Genomic DNA, 23,991 nt, shown 5'->3' on the forward strand with positions numbered 1-23,991 from the left:
TGAAACAATCATGATTAAATATATACTTATAAATAGAACATTAATATGGCATTAACGAGGAAAGTTGACATTTATATTAGGTCATCATTACATCATAGGATATTAAGAATAATTTAGCCCTAAAAGAGAACTTCTATTCAACACTTTCATATTAGAAATAAGGAAACAACCAGAACAGAGTATAATATTTACTTCAATAAATGCTGTGCCCTACTCTATCCATAAAAAGAAAAAAAAAACTAAATAGCTCTTCTCCTCGATGTAGTTACATTTTACTTGGAGAATATAATAAGTTTACAGTTAAGAAACTGTTTGGACATGTATACATATATTGTATTTAATTTATACTTTAACATATTTAACATGTATTGATCAACCTGCCATCTGCAGGGGGGGAGGAAAAGGAGGGGAAAAATTAGAACAAAAAATTGGCAATTGTCAATATTGTAAAATTACCCATGCATATATCTGGTAAATAAAAACTATTATAAAAAAAAGAAATTCCAAGGAACATTGTGACAAATACTAACAACATTCTTAACTCAGACTTTCCTCACTCTTAACACGATTATTGTTGTAGCCCCAAATTTATCTTTATTCCATAACCTTCCCCTTTCCAGTCCATCTCTTATACAGCTGCCAGATTTCTATTCTTCAATATGGGGCGCTCATGTCATTCCACTCATGTAGCTTTTGTAAGCTCCCTGCCACTTCTTATAGTAAGTTATAGAACTTAATGATGGGAACTACCTCACTCCTACCAACCTCTCAATTGTACCTCTAAGCCATCATATTAGCATATCAACTTAATCTTTGTTTCTCTTTCCAAAAATCATCTCCTTGATTCTGACTCTTTGCTTACATTCCCTTGGAACTTTTACCCACTTTAATTGATGTCACAATTATCTCCTGGATTCTGACTCTTTGCTAAATTCCCTTGGAAAATAGCCTACTGCTTGCATAATAAATCACATTTTCTATGTGTTAAGCACTTTACATTTGATTCTAACTGCAATGCTAGGAAGTAGATGTTATTATGATGTCCATTTTTACAGAAAAGGAAACTGAGGCAGGTATCTGTGTGGAATGGAAAGATGAGATGAAGAACTTACGGGAATATATGAATTCTTTTTCTTTATTTTATTTTCATTATTCTGTATCTCCCTATGACCTACAATATGTGCAGGCCTCTATTTACTTAAACCTAGGCTAGTTACAGACATATTTACTTAATCTAAACTGGTGACGTTTATCAATGTTTGACATTATTGTGTCTAATAGTTTAAACACTGTCAGCTAAGTTATCTGTTGATTTATGGTTTCCTAGAAAGCAGGTAATTTCAAGGAAACTGAAACATTCCATTCCCATCTCTTTTGGCAGCAATATTCAATTAGGAGGCCCCAAGTTTCTTAATGCTTTCTAATTTGTGGTGTAATATCTTGCAACAAAACCTATAAAAATGGTGTGTATTCACTGACTCTTTGGCCCTCCTGCTGTGAGTGCTTTCACTTACCTTTATCTCTCATGGCTGGATTGCCCACCACTCATTAGTTGCTATAATAAACAACCTTTTCTGCTTTCTACTTTGAGTGAACTCTGAGTAGTCCTTTTGAGTAGGGGTCTTTTGTGTCCCACACATAGCAACGCAGTGATTTGCCCCGGGTCACACAGTTATTAAATGTCTGAAACTGAATTTGAACTCAGATCTTCTTGAAGGAAAAAAGAGACAGGGCTGGTTTTGAAGAACATTATATATCCAAAGAGGTATTTTCTATTTTAAATTTTTTTAAATTTAATTTTTAAAAAGTAAATTTAATATTTGAATTACATTCAAAATAACTTTTTTTGTTTTTAAGATTTTTGAATTTTAGGTTCTCTCTCTTATCACCATATAGAATTAAGAAATCATAAATGGAGCTATGTAAAACATTTCCATAAAAGTCAATTTGTGAAAGAAAATAGATCTCCCCTGAAAATGAAAACCCTCAAGAAAAATTAAGCTAAAAATAAAGAGAGAGAAAGAAACAGAGAATGTTTTAATCTGTATTCAGACTAGATCAGTTCCTTCTCTGGGTATGGATAGGATGTTTCATAATTCCTTCAGAGTAGTTATGGATGATTGTACTACTGAGAATAACAGTCATTTACAGCTGGTCATCCCAGAACATTGCTATTACTTTGTATATACAATATTTCATTTTGTTTATGGAGGACTTTCAAGGTGTTTTTTGTTATTGTTTGGTTTTTTTGCCTGAGAGTCTCCTCAACATTTCCCAGAGAACAATAATATTCCATCAGAGAAACTTGGTTTGAATTTTTTTTACAATTATTATTGCTAATTATATTCCCACCCACCCCCATTCATTCTCTCTCCTTTCATCCTATGCCTCCCATAAGGCAATTTCTGTTTGATTTCTTGCTCATGTTTCGCTCTAGACAAACTGTCTGACCTGCTGCTCACAGAGGCTACTCTGTTTCTCAATTCCATCCCTTTACAAAGGTAGATTCCAAACTAAAGAAAGTCACTTGACTATCAGTCAGCAACTGTCTCCTCCTCCTCCAGGAGGGCTTTTCTACCCCACTGGGCACAGTTCTCAGCTCTCATATTTTATTTTTCCTACAGAATGTCCACTCCTTGATGATAAGGAGACTTTTGTTTTTCCTTTTTCTATATTAAACAAATAACAGACATTTAACAAGGGGTAGCTATGTGATACAGTGGACAGAGTATAGAGCTGGAAGTCCAGAAGACTCTTTTTTAGTAAGTTCAAATCTGGCCTCAGATTACCAGTGTGTCACTGGACAAGTCACTTACCCTTGTTTACTTCAGTTTCCTCATCTGTAAAATGAGGTGGAAAGAAATGGAAAATCATTAAAGTCTGTTTTTGCCATGAAAACTCCAAATGGTGTCACTGAAAATAGACTGAACAACAAGCACTTAATGTTCACTTAATTGACTTGAATCTCTAAAACCCTGGAAGCATTTAGTAAACTTGATGACCTCAGGATTGGAATCTCTTCTGTATAGAATGCAATAGAATGCAATATCACAATCATGTCATATTATTAAAGTTATCCAGGAAACTGTATAATATAAATGTATATTATAAACTTAAGTATGTATATGTATTATAAGCTATAAATACATTTATACATATATGTGTGTATATATATATATATATATATATATATATATATATATATATATATATATATATATATATACACAATATACTGTATATTATAAAGTGTTGGTCAATTTGCTCAACCATAGAAACCTAAATTCACTAGTGCTTTTAAAAGTACACATTACTATATTGGACAGTATCAATTTTAGTAGCTAAACATTTTTCCTTTATTGTTGACTACTTAGAGCACCCTCATGTGTCTTTATGTTGCGATATCATTTCAGTTCTTAATACACAGTATAATTTTTCAACATAGAACTAGTATTATATGTTTTTTTATATTTTATTTAAAGGTCAAACTAAAATGATATTATAAGAGGCTTGTGGGTGTCTATTATCATTCTGTGTTATACTAGAGATTTATTTTTATAATTATATTCTTAAACCATTGATTAGAAAATTATATTCAATTCAATTAATATTATTTAGAAGTTAAGGGAAAGTTAAGTGAGAGTATTGATTTTAATTAAAATCCATTGGGAACTTAATTCAATTTATTCACATGCTTATATAAGGCTCTATTCTAGACACCAAGATAAAAAGTTGCTTGAAGAAGTTTAAAGTCTAGACCTAAGATAAGCATACAAACAATATAAAAGGAACCTTACTTATGGGACTCTATAATAATCAAATTTTAAAAATATATAAGACCTATGTATACATGAAATTAATAAAGCAGAAAAGCTTTGTACTTAAACAAATGGATAAAAACTTAGTTATATCTGGATTATTATAATAATAAGGAAAGAGGAAATAATTGCCAGTTTTTCAAAATGAAAAAAAAAACCCTCGGGTATTTTGATATTAACAATATGCAAGCTAAAATATATGCTAATTGTTCAAAAGGTACTAAATGTGTGATATTCAAATTTTACATTAAAAACAAATAAACAAAAGACTTCAAAAGACTTTTTTTTTTTGCATTAAAAATGCTATGCCCAAAATGAAAATTTCATTAATTGACACTATTTTGGGCCCCAGATACAAAGATATTTTCCTCCATTTCCCTAAAATTCAGTAGAAATACTCTACTCCAATATAGAGCAGCTCAGTGGTGATGTAGATAGAATCAGGGCTGGACTCAGGAAGACTCTTCCTGAGTTCAAATCTGGCCTCAGACACTTACTAGGTGTATGATCCTGGGCAAGTCACCTAACCCTGTTTGCTTCAGTTTCATCTTTAAAATGAATTGAAGAAGGAAATGGCAAACCAGTCCTATATCTTTGCCAAGAAAATCCCAGACAGGGTCACAAAGAATTGGAAAAGCCTGAAAAATATCTGTGTTATTGCCCCATCTATTGTTTTCTGATTATACTTCTCTCTCTCTCTCTCTCTCTCTCTCTCTCTCTCTCTCTCTCTCTCTCTCTCTCTCTCTCTCTCTCTTTTTTTTTAACTGGTCTTTTTTTAAAAGTCTGTTTTGCTTCCGACCATTGTCTTTCCTAATCTGTCTTTTTTTTTTTTTTTTTTTTAATTACCCTCTCCCCTTTTCTTATGCTCATTCCCTCCTTGTGGTTGTTACATTTATATTCCCAACAGTGAGTGAATGAGTGAGTGAGTGTGTGTGTGTGTGTGTGTGTGTGTGTGTACATCTTTGGCTTTGCTTGGCAAATGATTCTTGATTGCAACTTAGATTCCTTTGCTTTTTGGAATATCATATTCTAAGCTCTCTGGTTATTTAATGTAGAAGCTGCTAAATCTTGTGTTATCTTGACTGTGGTTGAATGATACTTGAATTGTTTCTTTCTAGCTGCTTATGTTTTTTCCTCGACCTAGGAATTCTAGAATTTAGATATAATATTCCTGGGAGTTTTCATTTTTGGGATCTCTTTCAGGAGGTAATTAGTAGACTCGCTGGTTCTAGGATATTAGGGAAGTTTTTCTTGGTAATATCTTAATATTGTATCTGGGCTCTTTTTATTTTAATAACAACTTTCAGATAGTTCAGTAATTATTATATATACTATTTTCTCCTTGATCTACTTTCTAAGTCAGTTGTTTTTCCAATAAAATATTTCACATTTTCTTCTATTTTTGTCCCATCACCTTAGCATAGCATATAGAGAAGGTGCTTAAAAGGATCTTACTGAATAAAAGACTGAACCACATTAGAGGGTTATGAGAAAAAGACCTTAAATCTATTAAATTAATTAATTAATTATTAATCTATTAAAATATCAATTATTGGTAATTAATTAAAGTGATCTATGACAAAATACTCCTCTAATTTAATTAAATGGCATTAATTAGCTTTGTAACCTGGAATCAGTCATGTAACTTCTCTAAGCTTCAGCTTTTGAAGTCTAGAAACTTTTAAAAAATAATTTTAAATATAGTATTTTGAATGTTTTAAAATTGTAAATGATCCCGAATTTTAAAAAAAATACATATAAGTTTAAAATTCAAATAATTCTGACTTTAGTATTCCAGCAACATTTTTTTCCAATAGTAATTCCTCCCCAAAGGGCACTATTACAGAGATTTGAAAAATGGTTATGCAGGCATTGCCTAGAGATCTGTACATTTCTGGGCCTTTGGATCATGGGGATGGAAATTTTTTTCTTCCAGGAAGAAAATAAGGCATATAGTTGAGACTTTCACTGGTCTTCTCTGCTTCCTACTGTGTCAAAAGATTGGGGGGAAAGGAACAGGAGTCCTGGGCCCTGCCAATAGGACACATAGCAGGGAAAGGAAAGTTAAGACCTTGAGACATGATAGAGTATGTGGGAAAATGGGGAGAAATGAGGCAGGACCATTCAGCATTCCAGGTTGGGGAAGATATATAGATGATATATATATTAGGCCTCCTGTGCTATCTGAAAATGTTAATAAAGCATATTTCCATTCTCTAGTGGTTGTATCCAAGCCTGTCAGTGAAAAGTTAGGGCCTGAGAGAAGAGGAAAGCATCCTGAAGAGGACAGGGAATGTTCCTCAGTTCAGGCTAGGGTGGAGGTGAGCCAAAGAATTTTCCCATTCTAATTATCTCTAGGATCTTCTCATTCCAAGACTTCTTTTGAATTTGGAGGAAGATTTCATTCAAAAGGGAAAGAATAAGTTGACCTGTCAATCTTGTTTCATTCAGTTGTCAGACAAAGCTAAAAGCTACACCTGGTTACCAAGACATTTCTTCTTTAGTTCCTTCTTACTTAAAATCAAACTGGTTCTGAAGTGATAAAAATCACTCAACTATTAAAATCACAAATGTGATGTTCCACAAAATTTCACCTTTGAATTAGGTGGGAAAATAAGGCAGAATAAAAGGAAAATCACTTGTCAAAATTCACTTCAAGCTTAGAAGTTTCACATAATCAAAGCAATTGCACCCTCTGCTGGAAGCAAAATGATTTTAGAGTATATCAAGCCCGATTGATGCCTTTGTTCCCAGGCCCATTTCTGATGCTACTCCTGGAGGGCACTGTTATCTCTAAAGAACATGTATTAATTAATTAATATTTCTCCCTTTCTGCATTGGAGGATAAGGAATCCCTTATGTCAATAAAACCCATGGAAGTTTATACTGTACTCAGTAGGTGTTTTTAGTCCCCAGTGAGTAAAGTTCTGAAGATGTGCTGGTGAGCATAAAATATCATGATACAGGGAAGCCTCAGGGAGAACCGTGATTACCTAGAATTTTTCTCAGTTTTCAGCTTTTAAGAAAAGAAGCAAATGATCACAAACCAAGTATCATGGTAGAAAGAGGGCCAGCCTTAGAGCCTCTGTTCTTTGGTGCTGTCAGATTGGATTCCAGAGTCAAGGGACTTTTACCCCTAAGATGCTGTTGCCTTAATTGGAATAGGAATTAAAAATACTTGTACCACTGACTTTGTGGTATATAGAATGTTCTTTAAGCTTTTTAAATTGCTACGTGAGTGTAAATTATGATTATTTATGTCTCTTCTCTGGGACTCATCTGTTTCCTCATCTGTAAAAGAAGAGGGGAGGGTGGTCTAGATGCCAGGTGTAGACTGGACTGTCTTTCACTCTAAGACTCAAGGATTTCCAGCTCACACTGTTTAAACAATGACTTCCTTTGAAGCACTGTATCAGGGAACATGGGTTGGATTTACAATCCGAGGATCTGAGTCTGAATCCTAGTCTGGTCACTTACTTGCCACTTGACCACTGTGGGCCTCCATTTCCTAATCTGTAAAACAAGGAGGATGGACCCAAGAGCTTTGAGTTCCCTTCTAGCTCTTCCTGTGGCTATCACCTCTGTCACTCCTCCTTCCTTCTCAACCCCTTTTTATGGTTCCTATTTATAATATTTCTACTAAAATTTTTCTCCCCCACTTTCCCCTTGCCTAGTTCAAATAAAAATGAGGTTCCCTTGATACTAACACTGTCCCTTCCCTACCTTCCATTTTAATTCTCTTTTGCTGCAGCACAACAATTATAAGAACTATTAAGATCCTCCCTCCTTCTCCTCTAAGAACCCTAATTCTGAACATGCAGCATATGAACTTGTCTCTTTTTGTTTCCTTGTTGATCCTTAGAGAAGCTGGGATTCTCAAGGGACAATAGTGACCTTTCTGTCCTTGATAATTATTTACCATTTTAAAATTGCCCAAACTGGTTTACCTTTGTAGCTTGGTTTTGCTTTTCTCTTTCAATCAATCAAGAAGCATTTATTAAGCATTTCTATATAGCAGGTGCTAAGGACTAGGGATATAAAGAAATAGATTCTATCCAAGTCTTCTCTTCTCCTTCATGAAATAACAGACACTAGATTTCCCCCTTAGCTTTTCTAAAAACTGACAATTCTTAAATTTTATCTCCATATTCTTACATATCATATATTCTTTCAGTTTTGCTGCTTTTTGATTTTGCTCTATTTAATCTACTTACTCCATTCCTTTTTTAGGGTATATTATATTTTGCTAAAATTTCCCAACTTTTGTTCTAAATTCTCTCTTCCCCTTTTAACTTTTGCTTCTTCCTTAATTCCTTCCTCTCTCTCTTTCTACCTACAAAAGTCAAGATTGAGCATAAAAGCTTTTAACCTGCCCCATTTTTCCTGCCTGGTGACTCTCTACTCCCATGAACTTACCACATTTTTCATTAGCCTAAGTTCAGAAGGTAGCCTGACTTTAACTTCCAATATGTAATGTTCTGGTTAGCTTTCTGGAGGCCTTCAGATGGGCCTTGCTCTCAGTGGAGAAATGAAAGACAGGCCAGCCACCATGACTGTGGGAGATGGAAAGTCTTTCTCCCAGTCCTTGTTGACTCTAATATACTCTATTATAAGTACACATCATCATAGGTGTCAATCTTATAGGACAATATTAAGTACTAAGTACATGTAAACTAAAGAATCATTATCTTAATTCCACTGAGTTGTAAATTGTTGTAAGATTAAATCAATCATACTGAACTAGAGATCTATTAATTACCATGCTAAACTAGATAACCATTGTCTCATCAGTTCCACTGAGTTAACACCTTTTTTCAAGTTTACTTTTCCAGAGTTCTGCCCTTTATATCTCCAGCTTTCTTTTGTTTTAGAACATAGGATGCCCTCCATCCAGCCTCAGCCTCTCACTATGGCAAGAAGTACAGTTTTTAATCAAAAGCTCAGATTTTATTACTTATCTCTTTCTTCACTCTTTGTGGTCAATTGATTCTCTTCTTTAGGACTCTCTTTGTAATTATTTTAGAATTAATTTTCTTTTGGAATTTTCTCCTGGGATTCTCTTAACCCAAACTATTTCTTCACAGTTTTCCTACACTTATTGTGGGGTTGTTTTTCTCTCTGAGGATAGTATTATCTTCTAAAATTTCCTCTGTTGAAAGGAGTGCTCTGGTTGAATTGTTGCAAGGGATGACTATTAGGAATAGATGGTGCAAGTCTGACCCAGTTGCTTTCACTTCCCAATTTCTTTTGACTAGAGAGGCAGCTAGACAGCACAAGGAATAGAGTTTGGGACTTGCAGTCAATGAAACTTATGTTCAAATACTGCCTCAGATACTTGGATAAGACACTTTCCTTCCTTCAGCTTCACTTTTCTCATTTCTAATATGATGATTAAAAAAAAATCTCTGCAAGGATCAAATGAAGTTGCTCAGGTAAAGTAAACCTTAAAGAACTATATAAATGATTATTAATAATCACTAGTAAAGATTACTAAATGATTATTATTAGCAGCAGCAGCAGTGGCGGCAGCGGCAATGGTAGCGGCAGTGGTAGTATTATTCACTGTTAAGATTCTCATAACCATTAATGTGAAGACCTTATTAGGAGTGGGTCACAGGGACCCAAGATCAGCTAAATGGAGCCATCAGCCCTCTTGTCTCACACTCAGTTTCTTTATATTTAAAATGGACTTCCCAGGATCACTGTGAAGAAAGTACTTTGTAAAGCTGAAAGAAACATTTAGATTTTAGTTCTGAATTTAAATTTAGAACTAGAAGGTCCTGACACCAGGAGGGGGAACAGGCAGCTGACAGTGTGGCCTTTTGTCCCCATCATGAGATTACCTTTAAGAGTTTTTTGTTCTTTTATTTTTCTTTTGCTTTATTTGGTGTGTTTTTATAATGTTTTTGGAGTGGTGATAGAGTAGGCCATGGTCAGAATTAGTACTCAGAAAATTCCTAGAAATAGCCATCAGATTTCTTAATTATGGCACTCTTTAAAAAAACCACTCAATTGTTGCCCACTCCCATGTTGTATAAGTGCACATTGCTTAGCTTGGCATTTATACTCCCAGCAATCTTAGAGATGTTTGATTATTCAGATGAAAAAACAGAGGCTGAGAGTAGTGAATAAAAACAATGACAAAGAGTAAGCACATGGTGCCATGGAACAAACACTGGATTTGTTATTAAAGGATTTTGCTACTGACTACTTGTGTGACCCTAGGCAAGTTAATCCACTTCCCTCAGCTTAAGTTTCCTCACCTATAAAACTGAGAAGATTGTACTGTATATCTTTAAGGACCATTCAAGTTCTAAATTTAAATTCAGAACTAAGATCTAAATATAGCATTCATCCTTACAAAGTGCTTTCTTCACAATAACCCTTAGAGGTCCATTTTTAGAGATAAAGAAATGGAGTGTGAGACAAGTCCTGTCCTCCTTTGGATCCCCTGTGCAAGAGAGAGGAAGAGAATGGCACAATTTCTTTGGTTAACAGTTGGGGTCTCAGATGTCATGATTTTCAGTTCTCTAATTTAGTCAATGAGGAAATCAAAGTTCAGAGAAAAAACATGACTTGCCAGAGTTTCCATAGTCAATAGTAAATAAAGAATAACCTGATACAGGCCAAAGGTTCTTTCCACCCCACTCTCCTACACAGGGGGAGAAAAAGGAGGGGAAAGAACCTTAGCGTTGTTCCAAACAAGTTATTTGGGCAGAGTGGAGGGAGGAGCAGGGAAAGAGAACTTCGTGCTATTGAAAAAGGCCTCAAAGGAAAATAAAGGCAGAAATCTGATTATGAGAAGCCACTAGGATGATGACACTGAAAGAACTGATTATTTTAATTTTATCTTGTTCCCTATTCCAAGAAGAAAAATAGCAAACTTCCTCTAATGCATTGTCAAGAGACAAGAAATCTGCCTAAAAATATATCTTGAAAAGGATTTTCTGGAGAGCAGAGTTTATATCTTATTTAACTTCATATTTCTCCCAGCATCTTGAATAATTTATTTCAATGACTAATAACAATAGAGAAAAGAGTCCTGACTTTGGAACCAGAAGGTCTAGCTTTGAGTTCTTACTGGTGCTTAACTAGCCATGTGACCATGGATAAGTCAGATAATCTAGATGAACCACATTTGTAGAATGGGGACTTGTACTACCTACTGCCTACCTCTCTAGGTTATTGTGAGGACAAAAGCATGGAAAACCTGAATGCTCTACAGCAATATGGTTAACTGTTCTTATGTAAATGAATTTTATTTTTGAATGAATGTTATTTGTTGTTACTTGAATAAATAGCAAGGGAAGAGACTTTATGTAACCTTATTAGAGGTTTTGTGGACTATAACCACAGAAAACAGTCACCAGGCAAGACAATTTAAGGGAACAATGGCAGAAACAAGATGAATATTTTTAATGAAGAATACATAATAGTGATTTCTTAAATAGGAAAGCAAATAGAGGCAATATATAATATGATAGAAAAAGGACCAGCTTAAAAGTCAGGAAATATGATTTCCATTCTTGGCTCTGCCAATATCTAGCTGTCCAAAAGAAGTCACTCTCTACCTCTTCAGCTTTCTTCTCTGTAAAGTGAGGGGGTCGGACTAGATTCCTTCTGACTAAAATCTGTGACCTAAAACTGATTACAGAAATAAGAACCCATTAACTTTTCTTAATTTCTTCTCTTTTGCTACAGTCACCTCCCAGTAGTTTTTCATGGAGTAGAAATGCTCTTTTTCTAAAAAAAAAAATCTATTTCAGCAGAGAGTTATCTTTGGCAGATCTGATCCATCAGGAAAGGCCTAGTTCAGGCTCAATAACTATGTCTATTGCCTGTAAATCAAATTAGCTTAGTTCAAACAGGTTCATCACCAGAAGGATGGATTATCCGTGACATTTTTTTTTCATCACAGCAACTCAAAAAGAATGTTTACTAAGCAGTAAAAAGGGCTGTGATCTCTTTGGAGTGGGAGTACAATGAAATCGAAGACCTCCAGAGAGGTTTACTTCAGATGAGGAGAATGGTGATGATAACTCTAATGACGATAGATAACACATATGGCACTTAGGTTTACAAAGTGCTTCATATATGCCATCTTCTTTGATTCTTACAACAACCCTGGAAGGGATATAAGTGCTATCATAATCCCCTTTTTTTTTTTTTTTTTTTTACAGTAGAAAAAACAGGCTCAGAGAAGTTATGTGAGTTCCCTGGGGTTGCACAGCCACTTAGTGTCTATAACCTTGAAATAATAAAAAGCTGGACAGCCATATAAAAACAATAAAAAAAAATTTAAATATAGGAAAAATAGCATTTGCACAATATTAATGTCAGAGAACTTTAAACCTAATTTGGAAAAAGTATTTTATGAAGTAAAGTGAGCAGAACAAAGAGAACAATGTGTACAATAACAATATGATTGTATGTGAAAATTAGTTGAAGGATTTAAAAACGCTGCTTAGTACAGTGACCAATCACTATCATGCAATGATGAAACATGCTGCCCACCTCCTGACAGACAAAAGGTACATTCAGTGAACATACACTTTGGGACGTGGCCAGCATGGGAATATAACAAATATGTGTCGTAAGAGTTTTATTTTTCTTCTTTCTTTTCCCCAGGGGCAGTGGGAAAGAAAATAAAATGCTTATTGAATGGTAAAAAGAAAAGAAAAAGAAAAAAGCCCAGTATTTTGTGCCTCAGCATCAAGCCTTTCTTGTTTCTATTTTACAGGCTCAATAACAGCTGTAGAACCTAGAGCCCTGTGAGTGCTCAAGAAAGGAATCACCTTCCCTTGGCCCCTGTCCAACCAGGTAACGTGGCTTTGGCGGACAAGCAAAGGAAAGAGGCAAATCACTTTGCACAAGGGCTACTCACGAGGATGCTCCTGGGGATTCCTTCCCCCAGTGCAGATCTTAATCCCTCTCTATTCAAGCAGACTGTCTTCTGAAGTTACTGAGACTGAAACTGTTCCTTAGCCAGTCAGGCTGTGGGGGCCTTCTCTGCACCGAGCTCTGTGGGTCTGCCTGTCATCAAGCTTGGAACCTTTCTGGGCCCCCCAAACATGGCCTTCCAGATCCCCCATGATCACTGACATACCGTGATGAGACCCTTCAATTCTTCATAAAAGAGAGATATTACTGAATGTGGCACATAAATTATGGTAACCTTCATCAGACTTCACAGAGGAACCTGCTCTTCAGAGGACCCTGCTATGCCATCAATATGCCCATACCCCCAAGCATGAATCACTCCCTAATTTTCCTGACTTGTGAACCTGAATTGTTACATAATGATTCCAGTGAAAAGATAGCATATGAAGCATATAAAGGGTGTGGTCCTATCAGTGTGGGTGTTCTCCTCACCACAGAGGGTTTGCCCAATAAGCTGAGGGCCTTTCTCACTTTCTCTGGGCGTCATCAGGACACCAGGGAAGTCCAAGACAATTCATTTGTTACTCCTCAATGGACTGACTCAGAGTCTTCTTTTTTATGTGCTTCCCACCAACCCTCACAGGAAAAAAATAAATAAATGAAGAATGTCCGTTGCCTAGATAACCCAGAAGGTAATGGAGAAATACTTCCTGGGTTTTAGCAGACTGCATATAAGGGGAGAACTTGAAGAGTGGCACATGCTTCTGTCTGGCCTCCCTGCCTCAAGTCTCCCCATTTCTCTTTTAGGCAGGAGTCAAATGAACCTTCCTCAAATACAACTCTGACTACTCACCTCCTCCCTAGCCCCATTCCACAAACTCCAATAGCTCCCTTTTGCTTTCAGGATCACATATAAAATCCTTCATTTGTTTTTTCAAGGCTTCATCACTTGGCCCTTTTTTACCTGTCCAAGTCTTCTCACACCTTGCTCCCTTTCATGTAGTCTGCAATCAGTGACAAGGGCATCCTTGCTGTTATTCCTGGTACAAGGCACTAAAAATTCCTGACTATCTGTCTGGTCACTGGCTGACTTCTAATTCTGAAATGCTCTCATTCCTTATTTCTACCTCCTGGCTTCCTTCAAGTCTCAGCCAAAATCCTATCTTCTGCAAGCATCTCCTCTGAGACTATTTCCAATTAATCCTTTGAATCTATCTTTTTTTTTCTTTTTTGCAAGGCAATTGGGGTTAAGTAACTTCCCCAGGCTCACACAGCTAATAAGGACCAAGTATCAGAGGCTACATTTGAACTCAGGTCTTCCTGGCTCCAGGCTGGTGTCTCCAACCCCTGCACCACCTAGCTGCCCCTGTATACATCTTTTCTACACACAGTTGTTTGAATGTCATCTTCCCCATTAGACTGTGAGCTCCTTGATTTTAAGGATTATTTTTATCTCTCTTTGAAGCTCTAGGGCTTGGCCTGGTACCTAGGGTACAGGAGATACTTAACAAAATGCTTGTGGACTCGACATATCCTTGATGTGACAAACTGTGCTTATTCTGCTAGTCAAACCTTCCCCCCTTTATCTGCACTACTCATGCTATGTGTGACGTAGAGACTGCCTCTTAGTAGGCCCCCTCCATTTCAAAGTTCTATCTCAAGTCTCTGAATTCTGTGCATGAACTGTCTCCCACATTTGGAACGCAATCCCTGCTCACCTCAAATGTCCTGGAACCATGAGATTCCTTTAAGCTCAGCCCCCATGACACGAGTTCCACATGGCATTGAGAGAGCATTGTCAGCTTTACCCACGAGACGGTTGTGTCCACATTACACACGAGGAAAGCAAGTCTCAGAAAAGAAACCTTGATCCAAGGTTTCACACTGGGATTTGAACCAGGCCCAGCACTCCTTTCACACTGATGAAATTGGGAACCACAAGCACCGAGTTCTAATCCTACCTTTGCCAACAAGTCTCAGTGGAACTTTGAACAAGTGACCTCTCCTCTCTGGGTCTCAGTTTTGTTTTGTTTCCTTTTGCTTGTGGGGTACAGAGAGAGGACCTTAGGTTTTTAGGATGAATCTAATTTGTGAGTAATTTTAAACAAATGATTGCAAACTGGACCAAACCGTACTTCTGCAGTGGGATATATTCACTTACCCATTGTCCAAACCATTCTGTCCGAGTTTCTTTCCAATGTCACCGACCATGATTCCTGGCATCGGAAGAAGTGTCTTTGGATCTCGTATCTATTTATGTCCATAAAAAGCAATGAGAAAAATACAATGTTATAATCAAGCAAAAACTAAATTCTCAAGTTAATATATATATATGTGTATGTGTGTGTGTGTCTGTATACACATTTATGCCTATAAAAAGCAATGAGAAAAATGCAATGTTATAATTAAGCAAAATCTAAATTATCATTCTCTTTCTTTCTCTCTCTCTCTATACATCATATATAAATATAAAGTAAATGTATAAGAGTATCAGATAATAATAGGTACTTGTTGATTGATGATTTAGTAGGTAAAGAAAAAGCTTTTCCATGATTTGAAATATGATTATTTTTGTATGAGAGGAAAAGGATTTTGAATTATATGTTTAAATCCTAAGTTTAATTTTGCAAATATTCTACAAAGATTTCTTGATAAATAGACTTTTAATAAGCCTAAAAGATAAATATAAATACATTTAAAAGTGGATGTAAAGATTCAGTTCTCTCTGCAAATTATTTTTAACTTTTTAAAAATTAATATTAAAATGTAATAGATTTAAATTATTTAAACTTAACCTATAGTGAATTTTAAATTCTGACTATAAAGGCTTTAGAGCTAATTAGAATTTAATATTCTCTGTAAAAATATTGATATGACTAGTCTCTTCAAACATAACTGAAGAGAAGAAATGATATCTGGAGCTCAGTTTAGGAAAAACACACCTGTAGTAAAGAGGCAAATTAACAATTAGAAAATCCAAATGGTGATTTATTTCTACCATGAAAGCAATTCAGGAAAAACTTCATGGGTACTTGAAAAGCAATAAGGACAACAAAAATGTCAGTTCAATGCAAAGTTACTGCAAATTGAAGGAACTAGACCAAGTAATCTGAAGTTTTACATTCTCCTGTTTTTAATATGTTTTACTGATCTCCTCTTTCCCACCAGTATTCCTTCAGCCCTGAACATCCTTAAGCAGATGGAATCCGTTGAAAGACTATTTGCCATAATCACTAGTAAGCTCCCCTCCTTTAATGTCTCAGGTGGTTATTTATAGGCCATCAGGCTGGTCTCCATACCACAGCCCCTGCTGTCACAATTCTATATAAATTCTGATTTCCCCCAAACTATCCTTACCCTCTCAGGTCATTAATCTTTTCAACTCTCATGACCTATTGATACCCTCACTCCGCTTTAGCCACAGTCATGTCTTAGATGTAACAATCATTGATAATTTACTACCTGCATGATTCAGAATTCTAACATTTATTTCTCTAATCATAACTTCCTAGGCTTCCATGTATCTCTCATCACACCCTTCTTTGCTTTTCTATTCATCCTCTTACCTCTCCCTGTTCTGGTCCCCTAGTCTTCCTTGGGTTTCACTTTCTTCCCTTGCCCTTTTTCCTATCCTGGAATCCCTTTTCTACATGTCTAGAATGGAGTATTAAAGAGATGACTAGCAAACACTTAGATAAAGAAGTAGTGAGTGACAAACACCAACATGGTTTTTCATTAAAATCAGCTTATGTCAAATGAATTTTACTTCCTTTTTTGACTAGAATTGTAAGGATGGGACTGCTAATAGAGGAGGGGAATTCTGTAGTTGTAGTTTACCTAAGTTTACCAAAGGTTTTAACAAAGTATTTCATATTATTCTTGTGGAGAATATGTAGATACTATGGATAAAATTATAATACAACCAAATGGATACAGAATTAGTTGAATGGCCAGTCTCAAGGAGTAGTTAAATGTTAATGGTGGAATGTCAACATGGGAGTTCTCTAGGGGAGTACCCCAAATAACTGTGAGTGAATGCATGCTGTTTAACAGTTCTATTATGGACTTAAATAACAATTATAGATAGTATGCTCAGACTTTCAGATGATACAGAGCTAATGGAATGGTTTAAGAGTCAGGCTCCAAAAGCCTTTGCGTGGGCTTGAGCAATGGCTTTTAATTTAATATGATGAAATAAATAGGAAAATGTCAAGTCTTGAAATTGGGTACAAAAATGGTGGAGGCATAGGTCGGAGGAGTTATTCTGAAAAAAATGTAGGGAGGTTTAGTGAACTGAAAGCTCAATATCAATCAGCAGGCTAATTTGGCAGCCAAAATTACTAATTAGATCTTGGACTGAATTGAAAGGCCTAGTTTAAAGGAAGAAGGAAGGAAAAGTACCACCATATTCTGTCTTTTTCAGACCTCATTTGAAATACTATGTTTAGTTCTGGGTACCACAGGTTCAGAAGGATATTGATAAACTGGAATGTTGAGAAGAGAGGCACTAGGATCATAAAATGATGGATGCCTTGAGTTCATAATAGGTAATAAATACTTGTTGGATTAAGTTCAAATTATAAATTTGCTACTCACCAATTATGTAATCTTGAGACCTTTCTGAGCCTAAATTTCATTACATGTAAAATGGTAAATATAATACTTTTCATAAATACCTCAAAGTTAAAATCAAGTGGATTACAGATGTGAATATATTCTGTAAACACAACACTATGTAAATGAGATATAATCTTAGGAATTAGAATACCTTTCAGCTCTTGAAAGTCTATGGTTTTCTAAAATTAGAGTGCCTAAAAATTGAAAGGTAAAAGGATATGAACAAGAAGTCTTTAGGGGAAAAAAATCCAAGTTCTCAAATATCACCAAAAAAAATGTTCCCTATCACAAATAATTAGAAAAATGTGAATTAAAACAACTCTGAGGTTCTAATTCAATCATCAAACTGATAGAATGGACAAAAGAAGGAAAATGAAAAATACTGGAGGATTTGTGGGAAAACAGAATCTATAAATTGGTCTAAAAATTTATAATTATACCTCAAAAGTTACTAAGCTAGTGATGTAATACTATTCAACTATAAGAAATGATAAGCCCATTGGCTTTCAGGAAAACCTGGGAAGACATATACGAACTTCTGCAAAGTAAAATGAGTTGAATCAGGAAAACATTGTGCACAAGTAACAGCAATATCGTAAAGACTATCAGCTATGAAATACTTAAATGCTCTGATCAATATAGTGATCATCTAATACAATTCCAAAGGATTTTTAATGAAGAATATTATCTATCTCACCTCCAGAGAGAGAACTGATGAAGTCTAAATGCAAGTTGAAACATAATTTTTCACTATTCTTTTTGCTTTTTAACAACATGGGACTAGAGGCAAGAATTTGGAACTCCAAAATATTTAAATGAATATTAAAAATAAATAAGTAATGGATTTGTTTTCTTAAAAGTTACTAAACTACATATATACACTTTGATTAGTGATACTATTACTAGATCTATATCACAAAGAGAGCAAGAAAGAGGAATAGGACCATTTGTATAAAAATATTTATAATAATTCTTTCTGTGGTGTCAAAGAACCTAAGGAGCACTTGTCAAATTGGAAATGGCTGAACAAATTTATGCATATCAACAAAATGAAAAATAATGGAATTAATGGGACAGTCCAGAGAAACCTAGAAAGACTTGTATGAACTAATACAAAATGAAACAAGCAGAATTTATACAACTTCAAAAGAATTACAATTTCAAAATGAATTAAGGGCTCTAATTGAAGGAATTCTATTCTTGACAAACACTCAGTGTACATACTAAGACATATTTTTGGATATGGCCATTGAGGGTAATTAATTTCTCTTGAATTTGTACTTACCAGTTATATAATTCTATGTAGTTCTCTTAACCTTTGCAAGTCACAAGGGTGACTTTTTTTTTGCTTTCTTTCTTTGTTTTCCCCCTAAGATGGCGGAAAAGGGAAAGACAGGAGGGAGAAAAAGATTTTTGTTCATTGAAAAAAATAAAATCTGAAAAATGTAAACAATACTTTTTACCTGTACAACAAAAGAATGTAATCCATGGCACTGGCCTCCTGGGGTATATAACTGGGCATATACCACTGCATGAGTGGCGTTCTTTGCCATATTACCAATCGAAAATTTAGAAGCTTCAAAATCAGGAGAATTGATGATGAATTCCTATGCAGTATAAAAAGGAAGTAAGGAAACTAAGCATATATTGTCAGAGGGATTTTAATGTGCTGTTTCACAATGTTTTGTGAAATACAAAATTAGTTGAATGGCCTAATAATAGTAATAATACTATAATAATAAATAATATATATATGTACTATATAGACTATATATAATACTACAATAATAAAAGTAATAATGCTTTTTTGCAAAGTTTTAAACGACAATATGTTTATGATAATCTGTATAAAAGCACACATTTGGGGCCATTAATCTTATCAATAATATAGCCCTGGCCTTGAAAAAGTCTTGTTGTGGAAAGGACCTTGGATTCATGAAGGTTATGACAATGGACTTGGACCTTTTATAGGCTCACAAGAGGTTTCAAATACAGACCCAGTCACATGCTCTACTTCTGTTACCTAAGTACTAGCCCAGATAAATTTGACATGAAGCAGGAATCCTTGTTTGTTTGTTTGTTTGTTTTTTTTCCCTCTGTAGCAACTCCCAAAGACCACTTACTAAGGCACAGAGAAGCTTGGATCTATATGGATTGAGAGAACATATCCGCTAAAAGTACTACTGGCAGTTTCCATGCTTAAAGAAAAATGAATTCCTGTAAACTATATATTGAAAAGTCTTGTTATAAGTATAATCTTGAATGTTAACCTGCTGCTGTGTTGTCTTTTCAGAAATAATGCTATAGGCAATAGTTCTATCTGGACCCCTTGCTAACCTACATTTTCTGCAAATGTGTCTGGTGATGTCACATTGCCCAGAAGCAGCATTCTGACTGGTTTTATCTGAAATATTTTTGTCAGTGAGAAAATCTTATCCATTAATATTAAGTATAGTTTAGAAATACAAATGTTAAAATAGCTCAAGAAATCCCTTGAGACAGCTCAAAGTTTTACAGACATAGATAAGAGCCAAATAGTTTTTCTAAAAATTCAGCTTTGGATACTAGTGCATAGTAGATTGTATAAACTCAGAAGAAAAGCCACCTGAAGACATGGGTAGGTAAACCCATGATGACAGCTTTAAATCTATCAAAGGAAATACAGGGGGAATGCAATTCGGCAACCAGGTGTCAGCTCCCTAAAATCCCAGGGTCAGGAAAGTGAGTACTCTTCCTGAGGTGTTTCCTTGCATTCACAGTCACAGACACACAGATACACACACCCAATAACTAAGAATTAGTTACCAGAAGCTCAATGATAATATATCTGTCCATCATTGTACACTGCTACCTCAGAACATTAATTAGTGATAAAAATAATCAGAGGTTGGTGACTGATTTTTCTCAATACTAAACAAAAGTTCCTATTTCAGAGAAAGGGTCACATTATGGAGATGGATTCAAAGCTGAGGATGACCACCTCATACCATGGGTTCTTCGGAGAAGTGAGTTATGTGCAAAAGCACACGCTGGCAACCCCGTGTTCTGTGGGGATTCCGTGGTTCTGACACGGTGGCCCTGTCAGACCCTGACTTGGGTCAGGATCTGATTTTAGTGGTAGGAGTGTGCTGCCTGCAACTTAGAACCATTTGACCAAGGGAAAAGCTCTGTCTATAGCATCAGCTTAGCGGGCACATGACTGCATGTAAAAGTCCTAGAGATAAATCTTGTCTGTTACTGGCTTTATCTTTATGGATTCTCCACATCAGCAATTGGGAGAGCTTCCTCGGAAGATGGTGACTGCAAGTGAGCATTTGTAGGAAGTTGTCGCTGAGTATCCAAATTGAGTGACTTAGGGAACAGTGACTGTGTGAAGAACAGACTCAGATATCTGCATCTTTAGCCTTGGTCCAGCTAATTACATGGCACTGTGGGGGACAAGAAGATGCTCTCATCTGTGTGTTCTAGAGTTGTCTCCTCTGGTGGACTCCTGTCATTTAGGGAGATTAGTGGCCAGACTGGCCCTGGAATATCAGAGCTTCCAGTCAGCAGTACCAAGTTAGCAGACTTCCGTGTAAAATTCAACATTCTGAGCCACCTTTAATCACCAGTAGAAGGAGAGACCTGCCTTCAGCACAAATACACAAGATCATCCTGTGCCAATCACTGAGCAAAAGAATCTGTCAAGCTCTTTGGGGTATCCTGGGCAGAGAGAGATAATGAGGACTACCTGAAAAGCAGCCTTGCTGCACGATATTGCCTCCGCACAGAGTCTACTCAAAGCAAAGTCAAAGGAAATCAAGATGCATAGGTTTCTGGGAGAGTCCACTTATAGGACGGAGGGCACCTCATGATCCAATGAGTAGTACACTTTGTTTCTTTCTTCTGCATTAAAATCTTTGATACTCTATTGGCTACTTCAAAAGATAATTAGGTTGGAGGTCAACATACTTTCTTCTTGTTTTCCTCACACATATATCCCCCAACTACAAATTCCCTCAAAAATATATGTACTTATGAGCAAACTTGTGATCAAACACATTATATCTCTTCATACAGCATGAAAACATTTACAAGTATAATTATTAATGAAAATTAACATAATTTTGACCTTGAAAGCTTTAAATTAATAACACTAGAAATTTTCATATTAAGAACATAAAGATCCATGATTAGAGACAACTAACCTGAGTGGTGGGATCATATTGGGCAGTTGTCCGAATAGCCTTGGTATTGCTCCCATGACTCACTTCGGTCAGAGCAAAACATCCAAAAATCTAAATATTGAAGCACAAAGTTGATGAAGAATGACCATATGCCCTTCTCCTCTCAATTCAATACAACAAAAAGATATTGAGCTCTTAATATTTTCAAGTCTCTGCCCCATACTGGGGATATAAATAAGAGGTAGAGTTTCTGTTTCCTAGAAGTTATAATCTAATAGCAGACGTAAAGCATGAACACCAATAACTGAAGTACAAAGATATAATGTTTAAAATGGCATAAAAGAAATATAAAGCACTCCTCTTAAATTCAGAGGAAGAAAAAAAATTCTTGCAGCTTTTTGGGATCAGAATAATTAGAGAAAGATGACATTTGAATGGGTCCTTGAAGTATACAGTAGGAATTGATCAGATGGTGCTTGTCAGGTATGGAGAAAACCCACCATTTTCTCTTTCTCTTGAATATCTGTCACAAGTTCAAAAACCATCCCAGCACAACTAACCTGTAATTCATCTAAATTCTTTTCCTGTAATGAAATTGTGAACATTGCTACATGTCACTTTATTGGTCAGCCTGAGGCTGCTAATGAAACACTGATACCCAATCTGGAACCAACTGACAATTAAAGAGAGGTTTTCTGAACATAACAAAAATGTTGCAGAGTGGCTAGAAGACTGTTCTTGAGACCAGGAAGACCATAGATTAGAATCTGCTTTGGAGGAAGGGAATTCACACTGTGGATATATCACAATTGTTTCTGAATCCAACAGAAGGAGGAAATATTAGGTTTCTCTTCCACTGTGTGTTATGATAACATTCCCAGAGTAGTAACTGAGTACTTGCTTGCTCAGAGAATACTGGAATTTTACCCTTTTAGAGCAAAGGTAAAGTAACTCAAAGTCTAAAATAAAATCAAAATGGCAGAAAGAGCTAACCATTCACTGATATAACAAGCCTATCATCCTTCCTAAAGACTTACATCTATTTTCTTCCCCCTATTTGAATTTTCAGCTTATGTTTAAACTTACCTCCATGTTTAAGGTTTTCCGAATAAAATGCTTATGTCTTTGGGACCCAAAACTCTGAATTGTAGAACCAAAAACCTGAAAATATAATACTGATAATTAACTATGCTGTTGTTGAACTGTATCCCAGCTTTACCACAGACTATCTTATGCCTGCCAAGTCTTTTCTGTTCTCTGGGCCTTAGCTTCCTCATATGTAAAAGAGAAGATTGGATCAGATGATTAGAACTGTATTTTTTCCATATTTAAAATTATATGATTCTCCTGTCCTTATTATTTTTACATTAAGAACTATAATACTGAGGATACTAGTGATGAAACATTATCTCTGACCTAAAGAAGTTGATTTGTAAGAAAGAATCCAAATTGAATTTTTAAAACCTGAAAAGGATTATAATTGGGTAGGGAGAAAAATCAATAAAACAACTTAAAGCTGGAATGTGTTATTTCAGAAATGAGAAGACTTGCATCTGTTTCTATGAAATCTTTCATGCCATCATGAAGAGGAAGATGATGTAGTTCTTTATTTCTTCCATTTGTGAAAGATTAAGAATATAAGAGGCCAAGAAGAAAATCTAACTGTCTTTTTTAGGACCATGGCTTTCATAGAGATGGGATTAAAAGAGTGTTGGATATATCAGAAAACACAGGTTAGAATCTCTACATGTACTAGCTAAGTGACCAGGGACAAGTTCCTTAAATTCTCAATTTAATTTTCCTTGTCTGTAAAATAGAGGTCAAAATAGCTCTCCTACCTGCCTTAATGGAATTTTGTGAGAAAGCACTATAACCTTAAAGCATTCTAAACTGCAAACATGAATGGTGATTCTTCTTTTTCTATTAAAGTTCTAATCTAGTATCTCCTTGTTGCCCTGGGTTCTCAAAAGCTACGTCAGTGGAAGATAAGTCTGAAAGGTTCTAAACAGCTGGAAAAGTTTAAGTGCATTCAAGAACAGCCCCAACAAATGTCAGAAAGCCCTTTCACTAAAAAGTGACCCTGGAGACCTGTTATCACCATATCTTCATCGTCATCATCATACCACTTAACTAATTGATGCAACTGTTCATACAAATTTAATAATGCAGTTATGCAGGATTGCATATAGTAAGAGTAGGATAAATGGCTTTCCTATCAAAAACATCAGCTCTAGTAATGAACTGAACTAGCTATACTCAGCAAAAGAAATCGGGGAGATGACTATGAACCACTATGTAGAATTCCCAATTCCTATATTTTTGTCTGCCTACATTTTAGATTTCCTTCACAGGCTAATTGTACACTGTTTCAAACTCTGATTCTTTTTCTACACCAAAATAACTGTTTGGACATGTATATATTGTATTTAACTTATACTTTAAAATATTTAACATGTATTGGTCAACCTGCCATCTGGGGGAAAGGGTGGGGGGAAGAAGGGGAAAAATTG

General features: G+C 35.6%; 1 protein-coding gene across 1 annotated transcript in view; it reads right to left on the reverse strand.

The window, feature by feature from the left end:
* LOC141546641 (peroxisomal acyl-coenzyme A oxidase 3-like) overlaps window positions 1–23,991 on the reverse strand; it is a 95,684-nt gene that overhangs the window by 48,493 nt on the left and 23,200 nt on the right. The window contains exons 4-7 of the mRNA XM_074274610.1: window positions 22,568–22,642; window positions 21,503–21,592; window positions 18,779–18,922; window positions 14,860–14,948 (exon numbers count right to left, since the gene is read on the reverse strand). Of these exons, the coding sequence (XP_074130711.1) occupies window positions 14,860–14,948; window positions 18,779–18,922; window positions 21,503–21,592; window positions 22,568–22,642 (398 nt within the window). The remainder of the gene's footprint in view (window positions 1–14,859; window positions 14,949–18,778; window positions 18,923–21,502; window positions 21,593–22,567; window positions 22,643–23,991) is intronic.

The sequence above is a fragment of the Sminthopsis crassicaudata genome, chromosome 6, assembly GCF_048593235.1.
Source record: "Sminthopsis crassicaudata isolate SCR6 chromosome 6, ASM4859323v1, whole genome shotgun sequence".
Classification (NCBI taxonomy): domain Eukaryota; kingdom Metazoa; phylum Chordata; class Mammalia; order Dasyuromorphia; family Dasyuridae; genus Sminthopsis; species Sminthopsis crassicaudata.